At 37.9% G+C, this 20,096-nt stretch overlaps 2 protein-coding genes across 2 annotated transcripts in view; one reads left to right on the top strand and one right to left on the bottom strand.

The window, feature by feature from the left end:
- TMEM204 (transmembrane protein 204) overlaps window positions 1–12,227 on the top strand; it is a 32,304-nt gene extending 20,077 nt beyond the window's left edge. Inside the window, exon 3 of the mRNA XM_007423839.4 lies at window positions 9,656–12,227. Within this exon, the coding sequence (XP_007423901.1) occupies window positions 9,656–9,900 (245 nt within the window). The 3' untranslated portion in view covers window positions 9,901–12,227. The remainder of the gene's footprint in view (window positions 1–9,655) is intronic.
- Window positions 1–20,096, bottom strand: part of IFT140 (intraflagellar transport 140) — a 72,332-nt gene that overhangs the window by 32,493 nt on the left and 19,743 nt on the right. Inside the window, exons 16-18 of the mRNA XM_088148153.1 lie at window positions 19,429–19,579; window positions 17,828–17,959; window positions 14,534–14,730 (exon numbers count right to left, since the gene is read on the bottom strand). Coding sequence (XP_088004279.1) covers window positions 14,534–14,730; window positions 17,828–17,959; window positions 19,429–19,579 — 480 coding nt within the window. The remainder of the gene's footprint in view (window positions 1–14,533; window positions 14,731–17,827; window positions 17,960–19,428; window positions 19,580–20,096) is intronic.

Genomic DNA, 20,096 nt, shown 5'->3' with positions numbered 1-20,096 from the left:
TCAGGGAAGCGCCAATGGTATTAAGGACACATATTAATCTGGCCCAGAGCCTTATTTTCATTCTAACTTTACAGTCTGCAGACTTTAACTGGTGGCATGTCAAAAGGGAAGAAACATTACCAAGAAAACAGAGTGTTTTAGTCATCGTACCTCAAATACCCCAAACAGAATTCTGACCTTGGCAAACCAACCCTCGCGGGTCAGCCCTCACCATCACTCTGACAGGATGGCTCCCAGCCCTGCCTCATTTTTACTTCAGCCACCTGCGTCTGTCCTTGAGAGAGGTGCATCCTTTTTGAAAAAAAAACTATCAAAATACAACTTTAGGAAGCTGAGAGGAAGGGAAGAGGAAAGGAAGTGCTATTGCTCTGGCAACTCCACTGGGCTTCACATGGTTCCAGAACTGGACAGCCTCACACCTTGCAGGAAAGGGCTGTTTGCTTTGGAAAAGGATGGTGGTGAAACTGGAAGCAGTTTTGTGCCCAGAGAGCTTTGAGCTAAAAATTTATATGGTTTTTATATAGTATTATTTTTTAGGTAATGTAATATGGATATTTATTTTGACTGTTTTTAATGCTTGATTTTAATTGTGAGCCACCCAGAGTCACCCTCTGCGGGAGACGGGCAGCACATACATTTAATAAATAAATAAATAAATAAATAAATAAATAAATAATCACAGATTTTCTTCTGGAGAGTTCTCCTCAGAGAGATACGCTGATTAGAATCTGCATAGCTGCTTCTTCCTTTCAGCTATGGCATCTGCTAATAAGTGAAAGGCCCTTGGAAGCAATCTCACAGTCCAAACAAGCTTTTCCTCTTCCTGGTTGAGCTCAGGGAAGAAAAAATTGTTCAACCACTTTAAAGGAGTAACTAAGAGTTTGCGACTCCAATTGTCTCACCTGCTGCACATCACGGAGAAACTTTGCCAGTCCCTCGTTGTAAAAATTTGCCTTTGAAGGAAACTTAAAGAGAAGTAAATGAAGCATACAAGCCTCACCCCATCAGAGATCGTGTGGTACTTAAAAATGATTTAACTGCTTTTCTTCACGTATGCATACAAAAAAGCTCAGTAGCAGTTTTAAGAACACAATAAACCGAATTCAAGGCAAATGAATGGAGGAAAAAGAATATGCAACACACTGAGTCAAGACTTTCTATTTCTTTGGCCAAAAGTTCAAGTTCTATCCTAAATAGAAGATATTTTTTTTAACAAGAACTTTAATATCCAAAGTATGAGTCCTTTTTATTTAGTGTTTGCTAAAACCTACGTGCACTACAGTGTAGGTGCAATACAGGTAAATCAATTATATACAATATCAGCAATAAAACAGGATATATCCTTATAAAAGTACAACAAAATAGGAAAAACAGATTTCAATACTCCCCCTCCCCCCCCGTATTTTTACATTTATATCACACTGTTTCCTTCACAAATGGAGGGGAGAGGTATGTCCCTTCTTCGTTGATCTTCATAACAGTTGCTCTGTAAGGTGGGTTGGAAAGAGAGGCAGTCACTAGCCAGAAGTCACCCCTGAACTCTACTGTTGTGGAGCTGGAACCCAGAACTTGATGAGGGTCCCAAATCTGAGGGAATGCCATCTACAAGGATTCTGGACTCTAGCTTTCTTAGTGATGGTTGTTGTATTTCTAGAACAGTGTATTCCTTGCTATTGGACCATCTCCTCCTATTATCTTTTCAAAGAGCCATGAAAAAGTGGCTTTTGAGAAAAGCATTTGGGGATGCCTCAAAATTCTGCTGCCAGAAAGATGATACATAAGGGCCTTCCTGCTGCTATGGTTATGCTACTGATTTACCATGGTTCAATTCTATGTTTTTAACTGTAAGCCATTCAGAATCTTCAGAAATAGAATTGCAAATAACCCCAAGCAAGCAAGCAATAAATAAACCATGCCTCAACCAATTTCCCAGATTTCCTTTAGAGTTCTAAAGACACATTCCAAATAGTTATAATACTTTATATATAAGGACTTTCTGTAACTACAGATCACGTGGGAGTTGAACAACGTACAAGAATCAAGTCCCAACTATTTGATAAAAAAAAAAGGAAACCGAGAGCCAAATTAGGCATTAATAATCACATGGAGTGCAGAGAATAAACAGGATTCTGTCATGCCAATAGCTGCCAACAAAAAGATGAATAAGAGGATAAATCATAACTATGATTCAAGCCCTTAGTTAGTTAGTTCAAGGGAACTAACCCAGCATCTTGTTTCACAGTGGCTAAACTCTGAGAATCCCATTATATTTATACCCCACAGGAAGTTGTAACATGGGATACATTATCTTAGATACCAAAGGCAAAAAATAACCATAATGCCTAATAGCAACTGATGATTTTATCATCCAGAAATTTGCTTCTTTTAAAGCTCTCCAAGTTTTACTTATTGCAAGCTGGAGTAACAGATTCTATACTTTAATGATGTGCTGTGTAGAGAACCACTTTATGTTACTTGTTGGGATCTCCCACAAATCAAAAGGATCAGGCCCTTTCCAAAGGAAAAACGGCATCCCTAAGTATGAAGATCTGTAAAAAGAGACAGTGATGACAACTGAACTGGCAAACGTGATACGGGTATATGGTCTATCCTACTTAATCCATTCTAGAGTTGAAGGAATTTCTGAGTTTTATTTTATATTCAGTTTGCCTTGGTTCTTCCTTCAGAAAAGATTAATATTCTTTTAAGATCTTGCACGGTTATCAATTATTGATGCATCATAAAGAAGGCACATGTTTACAGAACAAAAGTACAAAGTATCTAGCAAATGATTCAGACTGAATAATCTTACACTGAGGCGATAGGTGTCATATTAAAAGGCTAATTTTAGAGCTGCCTGCCACATTAGCTTATACACTTCAACATATGCACCTAATTCCTAATGTATGCCTAATTCCATATGTATTTTCCTGGGAGAAAACATGGAACTCAGTGGGACTTACTTCAGAGTAAATATGTTGTTTTAATATTGCTTTTGACACAATTTGGGTCTTAAATTTTGACTTCCTATTTCCGTTTGCCATTGGAGCTCAAACTGTAGGGCCTATTTCTATTGATGACAGAGTTGACGTTAAATATTTAAACTGTGGACACCCATCAGATGGGAACCCATTTGTACATAATAGTTCTTAATGTGGCCTACACAATTCTCAACAACCACCTTTTCTGCATATTGCAGGATCTGCTGGTGTGGTTCAAACTAATCTTCAGCTTTCTGGTCAATAATAAAATTGCATTAAGATGTGCTTACGCTGAGTGGAACTAATGTTTTTACAGTAAGATGAAGAGGAATCATGACAGACGGGATCAGAGCAAAGCAGGCTCTAATCCTGTTGGCAACATAGGGTTATTTATGTTCTGACACGATCGTTTTATTACTTGAAAAAAATACGATTCTGTAGAAACAGCACTACAAAGATTACCATTTGCACTTTAGAACTAAATCTGGCTTTCTGCCATGACCATTCAAACAGGACGCTTATTCTTCTGATCTCAAGTGCAAATTCACAAAGTCACATTTTTCTTTCTACTTTGCCTGTCCAATCACTGACGCCGTCCTTTCCAAATTTCTTCCTAAACTCCATTATCTGTTTCCTTCCTCAACGGAAAAGCAACCCACTCCCAATGCTGGCTTGTTTTGTCAGGGATGAGAAAACAAGTCCAGATAAACAGTACCTCTATAGGAGACTAAAAAATAATCCATCATTTTTACTGAAAAAAGAATGCAGGTTTTGGAGACCATGTATATTTTGCAAAAATGTTGTTTAGCCATTTTAGACGTTAGGATATTTAAAAGCAATTCTGTATTTTTCTCAAGTTTTGCACTAAAAAAAAAAAAAATCACTGATAATTGAAATATTTTCATCACGGTTGTTGTGCATGGCTATTTTTTTTTGGAAACCATAAACATACTTTACATAGCGTCAAATATAAATGATGAGTTCTTCCTTGAAAATACATGTGATCAGTGACGAAGAAAATATTTCATCTTGTTCAAATGCATTTTGCAGGAGAAAACTTGCATTTTTAATTATTCTCTGTACACTTGGTACACAAGAATGATAACGCTCTAAGGAATGCCATCTCTAGTAACCATTTCACCTAGTTTGGGATTCCTTAGAGGAGGTGTGTTAAACTCTTGGCTTTGACCAAGCTCAGGGAAGATGAGGCTGGATATAAAATTATTAGCTACTCAGCTGTCACACTAAAATTAATAAACTTTCTAAACCAACATTTTTCCTAGAAGAGCTCCTATGCACACACACATCTACATTTAAATAGGTTATTTTACACCTGTAGAGACTTTGTAAAGATCAAAATTATCTTATTTTTGTCCATTTCTATAGTTTAGCATTCTAAAGTTGTGAATTAAACTTAAAGACATAGTGCTAATTGCCTGGCACTCCCTTCTGAGGGTCAATCCAAAGTTATCTATAAAAATAAAGAATTATACTCTATTGAGTTTAATAAGACAAAATTTTACCCAGATTTTAGTGTGAATGGAGAATTACTTCTATAGCCATCAATTTTATTATTCATTCATTCATTCAATAGTACTCATACACCGCCCCATTCATGACTCACAACAAAAACACTAGAATAAAATATCATAAAATATCAAATCATGATATGTACCTTAACTAAAACATAGTCACCAAGCTCAAGAATCAGTCACCATCTTGTCAAGTCTATGCTCTGAAGGTGCAGTGGAGGAAGATGGTATTCATGTCTTTCATGAAATACCACAGGTAGGGTCAAATTCCATACATTTGGGCGAACTACAGAAAATACTGTATGTTTTCACAGTGCTGAGCCTAGGACCAGCCAGTGGGGGATTGGGAATCAGCAGCATCCCTTCCTGTGTAGAACACACAGAATGGAAAGACTACTCAGAAAAGATGGTCCTACAGGTAACAAGGACCTGAACCATAGAAGGTTGTCTAGATAATAACCAACACTTTGAATTGTACATGGAATCCTACTGTCAACCAATGCAGCTCCCATAATAGTATGGTCCTTACACTGCTATGTTGGCCATTAATAATTAGCATTTTGAACCAACTGTAGTCTCTGAGTAGCCTTCAAAGACCCAACCAAATATCAACTTTTAATATCCTATTTGCTGACTGCTGATATGTTTCAGAATTTGTATGTTTTTCCTCAACCTTTTAGTAAGTAAGTGCGGTTTTTCCTAGTCTGCATGTGCATCATTTTGGATTACCTCCTGATTAAAAGTAGTTTATTTAATCAATATGTATTATTGAATTACATTGCACATATGTGGTGACTGAGATATCATATACATAAATGCTTTATTTTTAGATGATGCACATACAGAATAGACAAGGTATTTCATATTGCATTATATATAGCATGGGTGCTCTTTAATACTGGCATTTATCATTTGCAGCTTTGTGAACATTTACATGAAAAATAATATATAAAACTAATCCATCTACCTAAATTGTCTTTTTTTATTCTGTGAAAATATTTAAACTGAACAGCCTTCATTTAATTGGCTGTTCCTTTATCATATGGAAATTATCTCTGTAATTTGTAGTGTTTTGTTTGCAATAGATCACTCTAACTTATTTTGATTCTTGAATTGTACCTTGGCTTTTGACTAAAAAGGAAGAAAACTGAACACAGAAAATGGAAGACTCAAATACTGTTGAGCAGGACATTAGTGACCAGTAACAAAGTACCACTGGTGGCTCTGATCACTGGTTGTGGCTTATAGTGTACATGGGAAACATATGCCCTTCCTGATATTTCTGAACTACATCTCTCACTATGGGCCATGCTGGCTGGTGGAGTTGTCATTCAGCATCATTAAGAGAAAACTTAGTTTCCTCATCCGTATTTTAAATGGTAGGCAAGCAAAAAGTCATTCACATTTCCCTTAGATATAATGTCAAATCTAGAATCCCCTTAATTCTAGAAGTAAAATTAGCTACTCAACACCTACTTTGACTTCCTCTGACTAGCTGTTTACAAATAGACAGAAGCAACTGAGATCACTGTAATGGCTACAGTTTAACTACATATTTAACAGTTGGTAAGTAACAGGGTTGCTGCTTGATTAAAAGATATTAAGCTGTAATCCTATTCCATTTATGAGGAAGACCCATTAAAAAATGTGATGCTTAGAAGTAAACATTATAAGATTGTTGTTAATTGATCTTTAATCAATTAATTTCATTTTATATGTGGAGTAATCATAAACTATCCATGGAATTTCTCAGTGTTTGGGGGATCCAAGAATATCATAAAAGGCATGCTGTTTGTTATGCACAAAAGGATGCCTCTTAAAGTAGAAATGGTATTTTTTTCAAAAATCTGCTGCCTAATTAACCAGATTTACTTCCAGGTAATTAATCAAGCCAATTAAATGCTGCAACTTCTTATATCTATTACTCTCAGAGTCACTGAGAGTTGGGCAGCATATAAATTTAAATAATAATAATAATTTATTTGGAAGAAATAATAGAAACAAGTTAAAATATAACCCTACAACATTTAAAACCACAGGAAATAAAGTTTAAAGGATATGATTCAGTTACTTTATTGTAATGGGGCATTAAATAGAGGATGAGAAAAAATATACCAAAAAAAGCATAAAAAGCAACTGATAGAACTTCCATGAAGTAGGAATAACATTTAAGGATAACTGGCCATATTAAGTGTTATATTTGAAAAATTCTGAATTCTGAGGTTCAAAACTCAAAATTCTACAATTAAAATTAAATCAAGAAAGCCTACATGCATGGATTTGTCTGTATAAATTTAAGGTTGTAGAACAAGAGATGGAATTTTTGCCTTCATTAAAGTAGAAGTAACTGAAATTTAGAGTAGTTCTATGAAATAAATTAATTAATAACAAGAGCACTTGTGTAAATTGTGTTCACTGCCTCCTGAGTGCTCTTCTCCCAGCCCCATAAACATTACTTACTTTGCTTTTAAAAATTCTGGCAAAGTAACTAATACTGAGAGCACCTCCCACCCTGAAAATTGCCTTCCACATTATTCATTCACTAATGTTCAGAGCTGGAGTTCAAGCAAAAGGTCCTGTGAAGGGAAACAGCCTTGCTAACATAAGTGGTTTTATTTTGAGTGGCACAAGGAAGCCTTAGGAGCTTTGTGGGATGAATAATGGATCCTTCAGCAAAAGATGGACAGCTTGAAGTGTCTCCACTTAGGTAGGACTGCATTTAGGGGCCCACACAATTGGCAGCGAGGAGAGATGTGAACAGAGGAAAAAGAGAGAGAATCACAGCTTCTGACTGTGGCTCAAGTGGAACCACCCCTTGCAAATTCAGAATAGCAGCAACTCAGAAATGCCAGAGTTTGCAGCAAACACCTACGTGCCTATACATGTGCTTAAATGATAAAGTAAGGAGAAAGCAGGGTCAGTAGACACTGAATGCTGAACAGCTGCTGGGCTGGGGGTCACTGGAGACATGACTATTGGATACCCCAGAGACATTCTCTGTGCAACATTTTGTTGAAGCCACACAACCACAAAATTAAGACAGCTTAAAGTACATTTAACCTCATACTTTAAAGAGCTGCGTTGCAAAAAAACAGTCCAAAAAGCCAGTGTACATTTTGGCTGGATCTAATTTGGCATGTATGGTTTGGGCTTATAAAAATTCACAACAAGCATTCTTAGTTTTGATTAGAACAGTTTCCCTTCCAGAAATATCCATCGATACAATCAAAAGCAACTGCACTTCAGATGAGATTTAAACAAGCTATGAAATCAGTCATGTGTCTATGGATTATTGCAGCCCAGACAGCATATCCTTATATGCAGGAGTAATAATTATACCCAAATTACCTCTGGCTTGATTTATTTATTCTGCCTTGCACCCAAGAATGGGTTATATCACAGAACATTTGCAAGCGATGCCATAGATGCACAAAGAGGGACACAGAAAAGTGGAGACAGTCAGTCCTATTCAGGATTGACCTGTCCTTGCCCACAATCCTAACGGAAATGGTATCTGCAGATCTTTATGTCTGTTTACTGCCCTTTGTTTATTCTAGTCTCCTTTTGCAAATGGGCCCTTTTGTCTATGTGAATTCCCTTCTGTTGTGGTGGTGGTTAAGGAAGTGTTTATGAGAGAAGGGGAAGCTGATTTTTTTCCTATTATGCAAGGCATATTTGCTTCTTTGTATATTGTTCTTGTCAGGCTAATTAGACCTATAAATTACTTCCATCAAAAAGTTAATAACTAGACCTGCAAGGGTGGAGGAGAGGGAGTGGGAGAGGAAGAGGGATGGACACATTGCAAGAGGCTTGTCAAGAAAGACATCAGAAGCTGTTGACCTGCCTGAAAGGAAAGTAGGACAGATATGTGATTCTTCACACAACACTCTGGGTCAGCTGTTTTGGGTTCTACTTCTGACCCCTTGATAGATTTCCTGCATGGCTAGACAAATCTCCTCACCTCAGTTTCCTCAACACTGAAACATGAATAACCGGATATTTAGGATACACATGAAGAAGGAAGCTGTGGTGGGATAATACTTTATGTTCATAAAGATCTTCAAGACCAGTGGGAGAATGCACTATTAAGAAAAGCAAAACACTGCTGCACTTTAAAATCAGACTCTTTCCTGCCATTTCACAGGAGGAAATCTATCTCTAGATAAAGGAATTTCCCAGGGAAAATATATGAATGTATTTTCCCATTCAAAAATATCCATGTTTCTGCAATTCTTCCTTGAAAGCATCTGAGACTTAATTTTTGGCCTCTTGAACTAAAAATGCATGGATGCAAGTCCTGGTGGGAGGCTATTGGTGTGAGAAACTTTCTTTGTGACTCAGTAACCTAACTTTGATCAATCAAATCCTTTGATGAGAAACAATCTATTATACTGGCAAGTTCAAATCATGTGCCACACGCAAGGCACATTCCTGGAGTGGCTAAGAAATCTTATAAAAAACTAAATACAAACATGCACACATACAAACTCAGACAGCCTACCTCAGAGAAATCTGTCCACATGTCAAATGGAGTTACATCCATAGATTTTTGCTAAACCTAACTCTACAAATAGCTCTCCAGATGAAGGGCATACTCTATTCGTGCCAATTTGTAGAATGAGTGCATCTGATTTACTAAGTCATGAAAGCACAATAGTAGCCATGGGAAATATGTTCCTTCTCCCAACCTATGCAGCTTGAGTAAGCGTGATGCAGAAGGTGAGCACAGACAGCCACCAGGGTTTTTTTCCCAAGAATTTCTGAAGGAAATAAACACAACTTTTTCCTTTGCATCCAACTGTATTCCATTGTTTGTTCAACTATTCTGTGCCACAGGGGGAGGGCAGAGAAGATGCAGTTGAGGTCTCCCCATTGAACAATGCCTAGAGGTAACATCATTAAGAATGGAATAATATTGAATAATCATCTTGATCTGTATCTTGAGAGGAAAGAAGCAAATTATTGTGTTAACTCTCTCAGATATCTCTTGAAGGAAAGAATGTAAATGAGGTTGCACCTGTATGTTTCAGTCCTGTCTCTCATACAACAATCACCACTGTTGTCCTTCACTCAAAAGATTTGCCCATCCTTGATTTAGTTATCACAGGAACATTATTAATGTGAAATTCCAATTTCTTTCAGGTTTTGTTCTGGTCATTGGCCTGGTGACTTTCTATCGTATCGGACCCTACACCAGCCTGTCCTGGTCTTGCTATCTAAACATTGGGGCTTGTCTCTTGGCCACATTGGCTGCTGCCATTCTTATATGGAACATCCTTCATCGACGGGAAGACTGCATGGCACCTAGAGTCATCGTGATCAGCCGCACTCTGACCGCTCGCTTCCGACGAGGGCTGGAGAATGACTACGTAGAGTCACCATGCTGAGAATACGTAGATGAAAAGAGGGAGATTCACCACACAGGAAGATTTAGAAAACTGACTGCTTTCTATACATACACTATGTAATTTAAAACCACAAAATTCACTGTTCAGTGAGAGAAGTCCATCTTCATTACTTAGATGGGTGATGTCTGTCTGTATCTATCTGTCTGTCTATCTATCTATCTAGCTACATTATACAATGCTTTCTTCATTCCAGTGTACAGCATAAGATATTAACAGCTCAACCATGGACTTTTGATGGACTTTCAGCCAAAAAGGAGTGTGGGAGACCTACACTAGATGGGTTTTGTGAGCATCTGGTAATGGGAAAAGACGACCCATTATTTCAAGGTCAAACTGTTTATGTGAGAAAGTAACCAACAGATTCAAGAGCTCAGTTATAGAAATGTTCCTTCTTTGGAACCAGCAATAAGAGCAATCTGAAAGAAGAAATGACAGCTGTTCTGAGTCACTCTTTTCACCCATTTTATGCAATTGGGAATGTTTTTTTTTAATATTTAATTCAAAAAGAAATGATTATGCAAAATTTTAGAGGCATCTAATCTGGCCAGAACAATTATTTCTTACATTGAAGCAAATGCTCCAAAATCAAAGACAACTAGCATAATTGTACTGTTTAGAAGGCTTGGCAGAAATGTTTTTTAATAGGGAATGAAATATTTAAGATTTCAAGCTTATTGTCTTTAAAGCCAATTTTTCAGAAACATTTCCATGCCACTTAACTCTTGATAAAGAGGTTCATTCTAAAGCTACCATCCTTCATGATATGTGCATTACCCACAGCAGGAAGATTTGGCTTTTCTTTCCATCACCCTTAGCAATTATTTAAATCAAAAATTGACTGCTAGGCTTTTTCAGATTTGGTGGTAAATGGTAGCTTTTTTTCCTGAGTGCTTAAGATGCTAAGATAAATACTGAAATATAAAATCAAACCATTGGAGCACCAGAAGATGCTTGGATTAGGTGGCAAGACCAGCTTACTAAATTTGTTGGAGAAAAAAAACGATTCCTTATTTACCCAATGGAGTGGAAAAAATCCATCAGAAATTACTGTCAGATGAATAGATATACAATAAACAAAATTATACTGGTTTTGATAAAACATTTAGCAAAATATTTAACCAGTGAAGAATGATACTATAGAGATAATTATGGAGGAAAAGGATTGAGTAATGAGGCTGTTAACCTAAATATTTAATGTCTCTTTCTTAGAGACTTTTGTAATATAACTGCTTCAAAACTGTGCTTTAGCTTTTCACTTTCCATCCAATTTTTCTTCAGAAAGGAAATAATTAAGTAGCTCTTGAGTTTCATAACAGATGCCAAATAAAAGACATAAATAGGTATATCATTCAGTACCTGTGCCCAGATAATGGCAAAACAAATGTGGAAACTTAAACTTATACGACACCTGCAGTTCTTGAGGAATTATTTCCATTCCAGATGCAACAATTGATTTCTTCAAAACAATCATGGGTACATTTTCCCCCCTTAGGTTACCCAACTGTTTAAAGCACAAAAACCTGCTATTAGACAAAAAGCAATATATGAATATGTTGCAACATTTACAAAGTACTGAGTATCTTTAGGACTATGTAGACAACACCCAGGCAATGGATGTGGACAATTAAGGTTGAAATTATAGGCAAAGCGGCTACAGTATTATCTTTTGGGCACCTTAATGTTGATGTAAATTCCTTTAGCTACAGTATATTCTACCTCTTAGTAAGTTCTGTACTATCAAACATGCAAATTAGGATGAGAAAATTCAAATCATAGTGTAGTTATGCTCTTGAGTTTACATCCCACTTCGAAGCAAGCCTCTAGTCTTTTTGAGACTTAGAAAGCTATCTTGCTAGGACCAAACAGACGGATCCTTTAATCAAAAAGTGGGCTTCCTTTCAGCTTATTGGGCTTGTTTTCTAGGAAGATTCTATAGCTGCTGAAAATTAAAAGTGCTCTAATTAACTGCCATTTACAAAAAGATTTTAAATACTGGAATATTTAAGTTGTATTATTTCTGCTAATATTGCAATAACCATCATTATAATGTGAAATTAAAGACAAATGGTTCTGTCCCCAATTCCACTGTAATAGCTGAAATCACTATGTTTGTTTTAGAAATAGAAATAAAGTTGAAAAGGTAGATTTGCCTTTAAAGAAAAAAAGGCAATAGTTAAGGAGGCTTCATATTTATATTGTTTATACAGGCCTAAAGGCAACAGCACTTTAATATGATTTTTTTTTCTTTTAGTGGCAGACTGCAATAGTATATACCAAACTATTTTTAATCTTCCCCTAGTTTTAAAAGAGGATGGATATTGGGAGCTGCAATAGAAAACAACATACTCAAAATGCTGGAAGGCGGGTGTGGGAATTTAATTTTTTTACAATGCTTATAATCTGCCCTAATCCCAGAGAATTTTATTTATTTTATCTATTTCAATGATTTATATAACTGCCCATCTGACAGCAGTTACTCTGGGCAGCGTACAAAGTTAGAATAAAAAATTAGAACAATCCAAATAATAAATGCCCAGGGTTGCAAACGACAGATTCCAAACTTACAATAAAAAGAACATCTGTTACCAGAGTTTGCATTGAGCTTCTGGCCCAAACCCTTAGGGGAATAGCCATGTCTTTAGTGCCTTGCAAAAGGCTAACAGGATCAGGACCATCTAAATCTCCAGAGGGATGTGGTTTCACAGGGCAGGCCCTGTAACAGAGAAGGCACAGCTCCTGGGTCCAACAAGAGGACATTTTTAATAGAAGGGACCCAAATCATACCCCCCCTCTAGATCTGAGAGGGTGAGCAGAGGCAGTGGGAAGCAGGCAGTCCCACAAATAGCCCGGCCCTATGACATGATTCTAGGTGCACATGATTCTAGCAATACACAAAAGAAACATACATAATCATAAAACCCAAGCCTTAAATATGAATGATGAACATTGCTCTGGACCGCTGTGGGCCAACGGTTTGCTAAAACAATGCACCTGGCATGCTTACAGAATATTCACAAGAGAGGGATTGCTCATGCCTCCGGGGGAGAGAGTTCCATGAAGTGGGGGCTGCCACAAAAAAGGCCTGTCTAGCCCCTACCCCATGAATCTCACGGGGGGAGTTATCGGCTATCTTTAGAAACTAGTTCCACGACTCTTTCAGTGCAAATGAAAATTGGTACACAAAGACACGAATTTCAAGATATAAAAAGCTTTGTTCACCCTGACCAATATTGTAGTTTTAAAAATGCTGTTACCTTTTGCTGAATATTATGGGACAATCTACCTGCTTGTATAACAAATATCCAAACAATTAGCTTTCATTAGTCAAATATCCTGCACATGTCTACTCACACTCCTGGGGTATCTTTGCTATGTGTAAAGAGAAATACACAAGAACCATTACCTAGGCAAAGAGGAAACAAACATTCTTTAAGACCTGGGAAGAAAAATAATATTCAGAAGTGGCTCAGGCAAACACTTCCCTGATTCCCTGGAGTATAAAAAGGAGGGGAGGGAAAGCACAATTAAGCTGGCCAGATTCTATTATTACAGCCCACCTCAATATAGTTCTAGTCTTCTTCCTGTGGTGTTGATTTTTCTGGTCTACTCTACGTAATGGAGCTAACACTATGTGATAAAAATTAAGGCTTCAGAATAAGCAAAATACAAAAGGGCACAGAAACAATGAAATAAAAGGCAAATACAGTGGTACCTCTACTTACGAACGCCCCTACTTAAGAATTTTTCGAGATACGACCAGCTCCGGCCCCAAAAATTTACCTCTATTTACGAACTCGCCTCGACTTACGAACCGGATCCGCGGCCATTTTCCGCCCGTTCCATGTGGTCCGTGGCCATTTTCTGCCCGTTCCACGTGGTCCGCGGCCATTTTTCCGCCCCTGACACGTGGTCCGCGGCCATTTTCTGCCTGTTCCACGTGGTCCGCGGCCATTTTTCCGCCCCTGACAAGTGGTCCGTGGCCATTTTTCCGCCCTGCCGCGTGGTCAGCAGCAGTTTTTCTGCCCTGCCGCGTGGTCTGCAGCCATTTCCCGCCCGTTCCATGTGGTCCACGGCCATTTTCCCGCCCGTTCCACGTGGTCCGTGGCCATTTTTCCACCCGTGCCACGTGGTCCACGACCGTTTTTCTGCCCTGCCGCGTGGTCCGCAGCCATTTTCCGCCCGTTCCATGTGGTCCGCGGCCATTTTTCCGCCCATTCCACGTGCTCCGCGGCCATTTTCCGCCCATTCCACGTGGTCCGCGGCCATTTTTCCACCCGACACGTGGTCCGCGGCCATTTTTCCGCCCTGCCGCGTGGTCCGCGGCTGTTTTTCCACCCCTGCCGCGTGGTCCGCGGACACCGGAACGGATTAACGGTAATTACATTGAACCTTATGGGAAAATTTACTTCGACTTGCGACCAACTCGACTTGCGATCAGAGTCATGGAACGGATTAAGTTCGTAAGTAGAGGTACCACTGTAAGTGCGGCATTCATAGCAACGCCAATAACACCACCACGTCTACAGTCAAATCACTGCTTTTCTCCAGTAATCAGTGCACCAAACTAGAGAAAAAGATAAATAAAAAAAGATAAAGCCCACAACCATCATACCTTTTGATGAGTTTGATAGATTTGAAGGCCTCATCCATATCTCCAATGGTTAGATAGAAACTGAAGTTGAGCATAGCTTCGCACGTCATCTTGTCACATTCTTCCAGCCCAATGAAATCTCTCATTGGTCTTCTAGCTACCATCTGATACTGTGGGACTATGCCAGGTTCCACCTCATCTTTTCTCTCAGCTTCTGGCTGAAAAGAAAATACTAATTCACATGGAAAGCAAAATATTTATGTTTGTGTGTGGGGGTGTGGGGCTGTTTGTGGGGTGTGTGTGTGTGTGTGTGAGAGAGAGAGAGAGAGAGAGAGAGAGAAAGAAGTTGGTTATACATGACAGCAACAACCTGTCCTGTATGAATAAATAATATTTATCACTCAGCACTGATATTTCAAAAGGAGCACCAACTTAATATTCAAACCATTTTCACAATATAACTCCATCCCCCACAAAATACTGTAGTTACCAGAAAGGAAGACTAAGTTTTTCCTTCCAAATAATTTACTTTTCAAATGGGAGAATTATCTTTAGTTCACTGAGCATATAGTAACCTAAACCAACTTTTTCCTATCTAACGTTTCAGGGCAGGAGTCATCTTCCTTTCAATAAAATAGCAACTTGTTATCTTAATGTCTAACTATTGAACATTTTGAATAAATGCATTATGACTTTAAGACACATGCAGTTCTAACTGCGTAAGTAGAAGGGTGGGGCTGGGTGGGCTTTGCCTGGAATAATGGCCTGAGACAGCAAGATACTTGGAGGGAAGAACAGGCTCCAGTGAATTGAATAAACTATTAAGTCATCTATACTAGTCTTTCATTATGTGACAAGGATGAGCTAATGGTACTCAGAAGAACAGTGTGATAAGATAACATGTGAGGCTATGCTTAACCTAATTATATTCACCATTAAGACTAGAGGAATCAAATTAAATATCAACAGCATCATTCCATTCTCATGTAACATAATGCTGATTTTTGTGTACATGTGTGTCTTTGAGTCAGTGCTGACTCCTGGTGACTGCCTGGACATATCCCTGTAGTTTTCTTGATAAGATTTCAGAAGTGGTTTGCCATTGCCTCCTTCCCAGGGCTGAGAGAAAGAGACTGGCCCAAGGTCACCCAGCTGGCTTCATGCCTAAGGCAAGACTAGACCTCCTGGTCTCCCAGTTTCTAGCCTGCTGCCTTAACCACTACACCAAACTGTCTCTTGCTGATATTTGTTACTAGCTATGATGTATTGCTCTGATACCTTCCATGTGAACATCTCAAATTCTTGACAGTGATGGACACTAAGGAGAAGACAGTCAGTGTCATTCTTAGGAAAAGGACCTAATACACAACAGCAACACAGAAGCATTTTCACAGGCTACCCACATGAGAACTGGAATCAGCCCTTCTCTTCATTTTCAAGATTTGCTAAATTGGAAGGCATTTCTCCAAAATCCTGCATTGCCACTAGAGTCTCCTCAAAAATGAAATAAAGATTTAGGAGAATATTTTGCCCAGACTATTACACAAGTTTTATTTTTTAGAAAATAGCAATGGATAGCCATGGGCAGCAAAGTGAAAAAACCTGGCTTTCGCCACTATTCTTTGTACATCTCTTCATGAGGATTTGGTTCTAAGGAGCTTAGAATTGTTAGTTTTTTTGAGCTGGTAAATAAATAATATATAGCAGACTCCAAACAAATAAAATGAATGAATAAAGAGAAAGTCACATTAAAAATGACTTACATAAAGTTTATAATAAACAGATCCTCTCCAAAACAACAACTACTGGTTAGCAGAAATTCAAAAAAGAAACAAAATGATAGAAACAGCAAAAAATATACTTTGGAAAATGTATATTAAAAAACAAGTAACAGCGACAAAACATAGAGGGAAATTCACAAGCCAACCCCTGGTTTTACAACAGTATCAAGCCAGAACTATATCAATCATTCTTTTGTGGTTTAAACTTCCTTTTCATTCATTTATACACAAGGAACATGCCTTCACATATATCCATTCGGAAACCTGGTTAACTTTATTCTTGGGAAGCTAATCCAAAATACCAACTCAGATATTCTTTCTCATCTATAAGGCAGATGAACATCAACTGCATGTCAATGAATGATGTTATGCACACCATTCAAGAATAATCGTGACAGGGGATCCATTCGATGGCCATACTGCCATTATTTTCTTATGAAGCTTTTTAAAGATTTCCTAATGTATTGCTGAAGTGCTAGATTGGAACAAAGATAAGTGGTCTTGCTGAGAATTTTTACTGCTTTCAAAATATCAGTCCACTGAATAATCCTGGATTAGTGGATAAATGCAGTCAACAAGATAGTTGAATCTGACTGCCTCTACTGTTGCTGGACAGAAAGCCCTCTGCTTTGCATCTCTTTCTCTCTATCAATTCTTAGGACAGGAAGATTTGCATTTTAATTCCAACCAGAACTTTCAACAGTTCCTTTGTCCCTGGAATAAAGTAGAACCTGCAGATAATTCAGCTACGAAGATGAGCAAAAATCTTTTGCAACTCAGCTTAAGTTTTGGAAGCACACTTTATAGGGAGGTGGGGATTCTCCTTGAGAGTCACCATGAAACTCCCAAAAAGCAGCACCTGGAAAGCCCCAGCCATGATAATGTTAAAAACAGGGTAAGCCACCTTCAGGCCTTAGCCTAATTTTCATGAGGCACCCAGCCTAATTTTAAGATCTCATTGCAAGAAAGCCAGTTTAGATCACTGGTAAGAGTGATCTGTCCTTTTTCGGTAATCTGGTGCTTGGAATAAAAAGGAAGAGTGTGAGAAATAGAGGAAACCAGATAATAGAGACAGAAACAAGGACCCCACCTACTTCTGGCTATAGCCCCACTCCTGCTTGCATTAGCCCAAGCTGCCACAGGGTCCCCAACAAATTATCCCTGAAAGAATGCAACCCCAGCAGAAGAAAGGGCTGCTCATCCCTAAATTATGGCCTGGGAAATGAATTTTTACAGCATCATCCTTTTAGAAAATGTGTCACTTGCCTTTATCTTTAAATTGTGCACATTTATAATATAACTTATGGAGCATTTGGGCCTGAATTGATTTGTTTTCCTTCCCATCCCACTCATGTTGCTCTTTAGTATTAATATACCTGCAAACAGCAATGGTAACTTTTTTTCTTGCTGTTTTCATTGTGTGCCTAAAGCACCTGAAGGGAGGATGATGATAACTCAGCTTCAGCTTTTCTTCCTACAACAACAACAATGACAAAATTTCCTACATGGGAGAAAGAAAACTCTGACAACTCACCTTTTTGGCAAAGTAATAGTGTGGTACCTCCATGCCCAGAAGAGACTGGTAAGTTGATGGCAATGGAAAACTGTCTTGGAGCAGAAGCCCATGCTCTTCGGTGCTGAAGAAAGATACTATCAACACATTCATCTGGAAGGGGAAATGGAGCATGATTTGGGCTTCGTGGTGCAATATCTTTTCATAGGTTTATTTTTATTTTCCATTTTCACTTGGCAGAGTGTTCAGTTAAGAAACAGAATGCACACCTGCTACAGATGGCTGAGCTACAGGCTTCCTCTCCTTCTATGCCCCATAATGTGCAATGGCCTATGTTCCAACAACACAGAAACATGCAGCTTTGTCATTCAGGAATCATATGGATTCTAATTCAACAGAGAACACCTTGGAAAAATTAATGATCATCTAGATGCTTCAGCAATTTTTCTCCATTATTTGGGGCAATATAATTTTATATTACCATATACCCTCATATCTATTTTAAAAAATCCAGGAAAATCCCATAAGAAATAATTTCCCTCCAATTTTTTTTATTTTATATATATAAAATATATACAACAATGTATATATATATATAACAACAATGTGTATATATATATATATATATAGTTTTTATATATATATAAAAACTACTATGCTTATGCATTGAGGAATGTAACTAAATCTACTAGATGTTCCAAAACCAGATTTCATTTTATTTCAAGGGGTGGGACAAGAATAGAAGCATACAATATATTCTAGATAATATGTCCAGTACACTACCAGATGCCTCCTTGCAAACAGATTCAGAAACTACATCATAATAACACATTGCTTCCCACGGAGATCAAATTGGGTACCAATTATGGACTTCACTGGAGAGGTGTTACCAGCTAAAATAATCAAAATCTAAAATAGTCTGTGGGAACATAAAAATTTGCCTTTTGCTAAATCAGGTAATATTCCTTCAAGCTCCATATTCCTTATTTGGTCAGACTATGTTTCAAAGCTGGAATCTTTCCCAGTTCTGTCTAAGATAGTCCAAGCCTGAACTTAGGACTCTCTACACACCAGATGGGTACTTTATATGAGTTATACTATTCTACAAATATTGCTGTTTTACTTTAGGAACATCTAATGTTAACTGTCTTGTTCTCTTAAAACATGGAACCTAAAGTCCTTGATTCAAAAATAAAGCCAGAACGTTTTTAGCTTTCATCTCGAGGAAGGATTTACAGGCAGCTACCTTCACCTAAAGATGAGGGAATACATTCCATCCAAGCACATAGGAACTACCACTCTTGCAGACCCTGAAAATGCATTCCTGAATAATAGGAGGAATTCAGGCTAATATGTAATATGTGAGATACGAATGCTGACTAAAAAAGTTCCTAACTAAATTCTACCTCATGTTAAGCTCCCAAAAAGCTAATTTTAACTGATTGCTGTTACAAGATTTTGTGGCCTTCAGCTTTTTTTTTACAGAGAATGACCAGAATGATCTTGAATATCATTAGGATCCTACTACAACCAATTGAAGGCTCTCACTGAACAGCTGAGTACAGTGTCAATATACTAGCCTAACAGTCAAAACCTCAAAGGAAGATAAAAGAAAAACATACCAAATTTTCCAATGACTCTTGCTTCTTGTCCAATGACTGCTGATTAGGGTCAAGAACTGTTTCACATATGAACAGCCTTGGTTCATTTTGATCCCAGAAGTGACTAGTAGGGATGCGATCACACAGTTCTGGATATACAGAGATATTTTTCCTATGCAGACAACACAATCAAGATGTATAAATCTAATCAATAAGCAAAACATATAAGTACCACCTAAAATAGAGGATAACAAAATCAGCAAAAGAGCAGTATCCCTCCTAGATTTGCAACTAAACTTGATTTGCCTCTTCAACTAGCTAAAGTTGAATTGAACTCCAGCAATGGTACATCAAGGGAGACCACCTTATCACATTTCAACTCTGTTGCTAACAGCAACTAGTAGCAAAAATCAATTGCAGTAAATTGAAATCTTCACCAAATGTGGAAGAAAACACAATTGGCAAGAAGTATTGGCAAGACCTTCCTCTTCCTTGTTTCTGCCTAATAAATAGCATCTTGTTTCTACCACAACTTACCTCCGACCAAAAAATTATTCTTATATCTAAGCCTACCAATCTCTGTGGCTCTGAAATAAGAGAAACATTAACTCATATATGAATCCAACCACATTTCTTTATTCAAAATAGAGATACTTTCCTCTATTTTGTTTTCCTTATCTGAAAGAATG

This window comes from Python bivittatus, unplaced genomic scaffold (genome assembly GCF_059951505.1).
Source record: "Python bivittatus isolate LINGU-HERP-01145 unplaced genomic scaffold, Pbiv_v1 ctg000560_np1212, whole genome shotgun sequence".
NCBI lineage: Eukaryota > Metazoa > Chordata > Lepidosauria > Squamata > Pythonidae > Python > Python bivittatus.
Note: the sequence above shows the minus strand (reverse complement) of the source record. Positions and strands in the feature narration are given on the sequence as shown.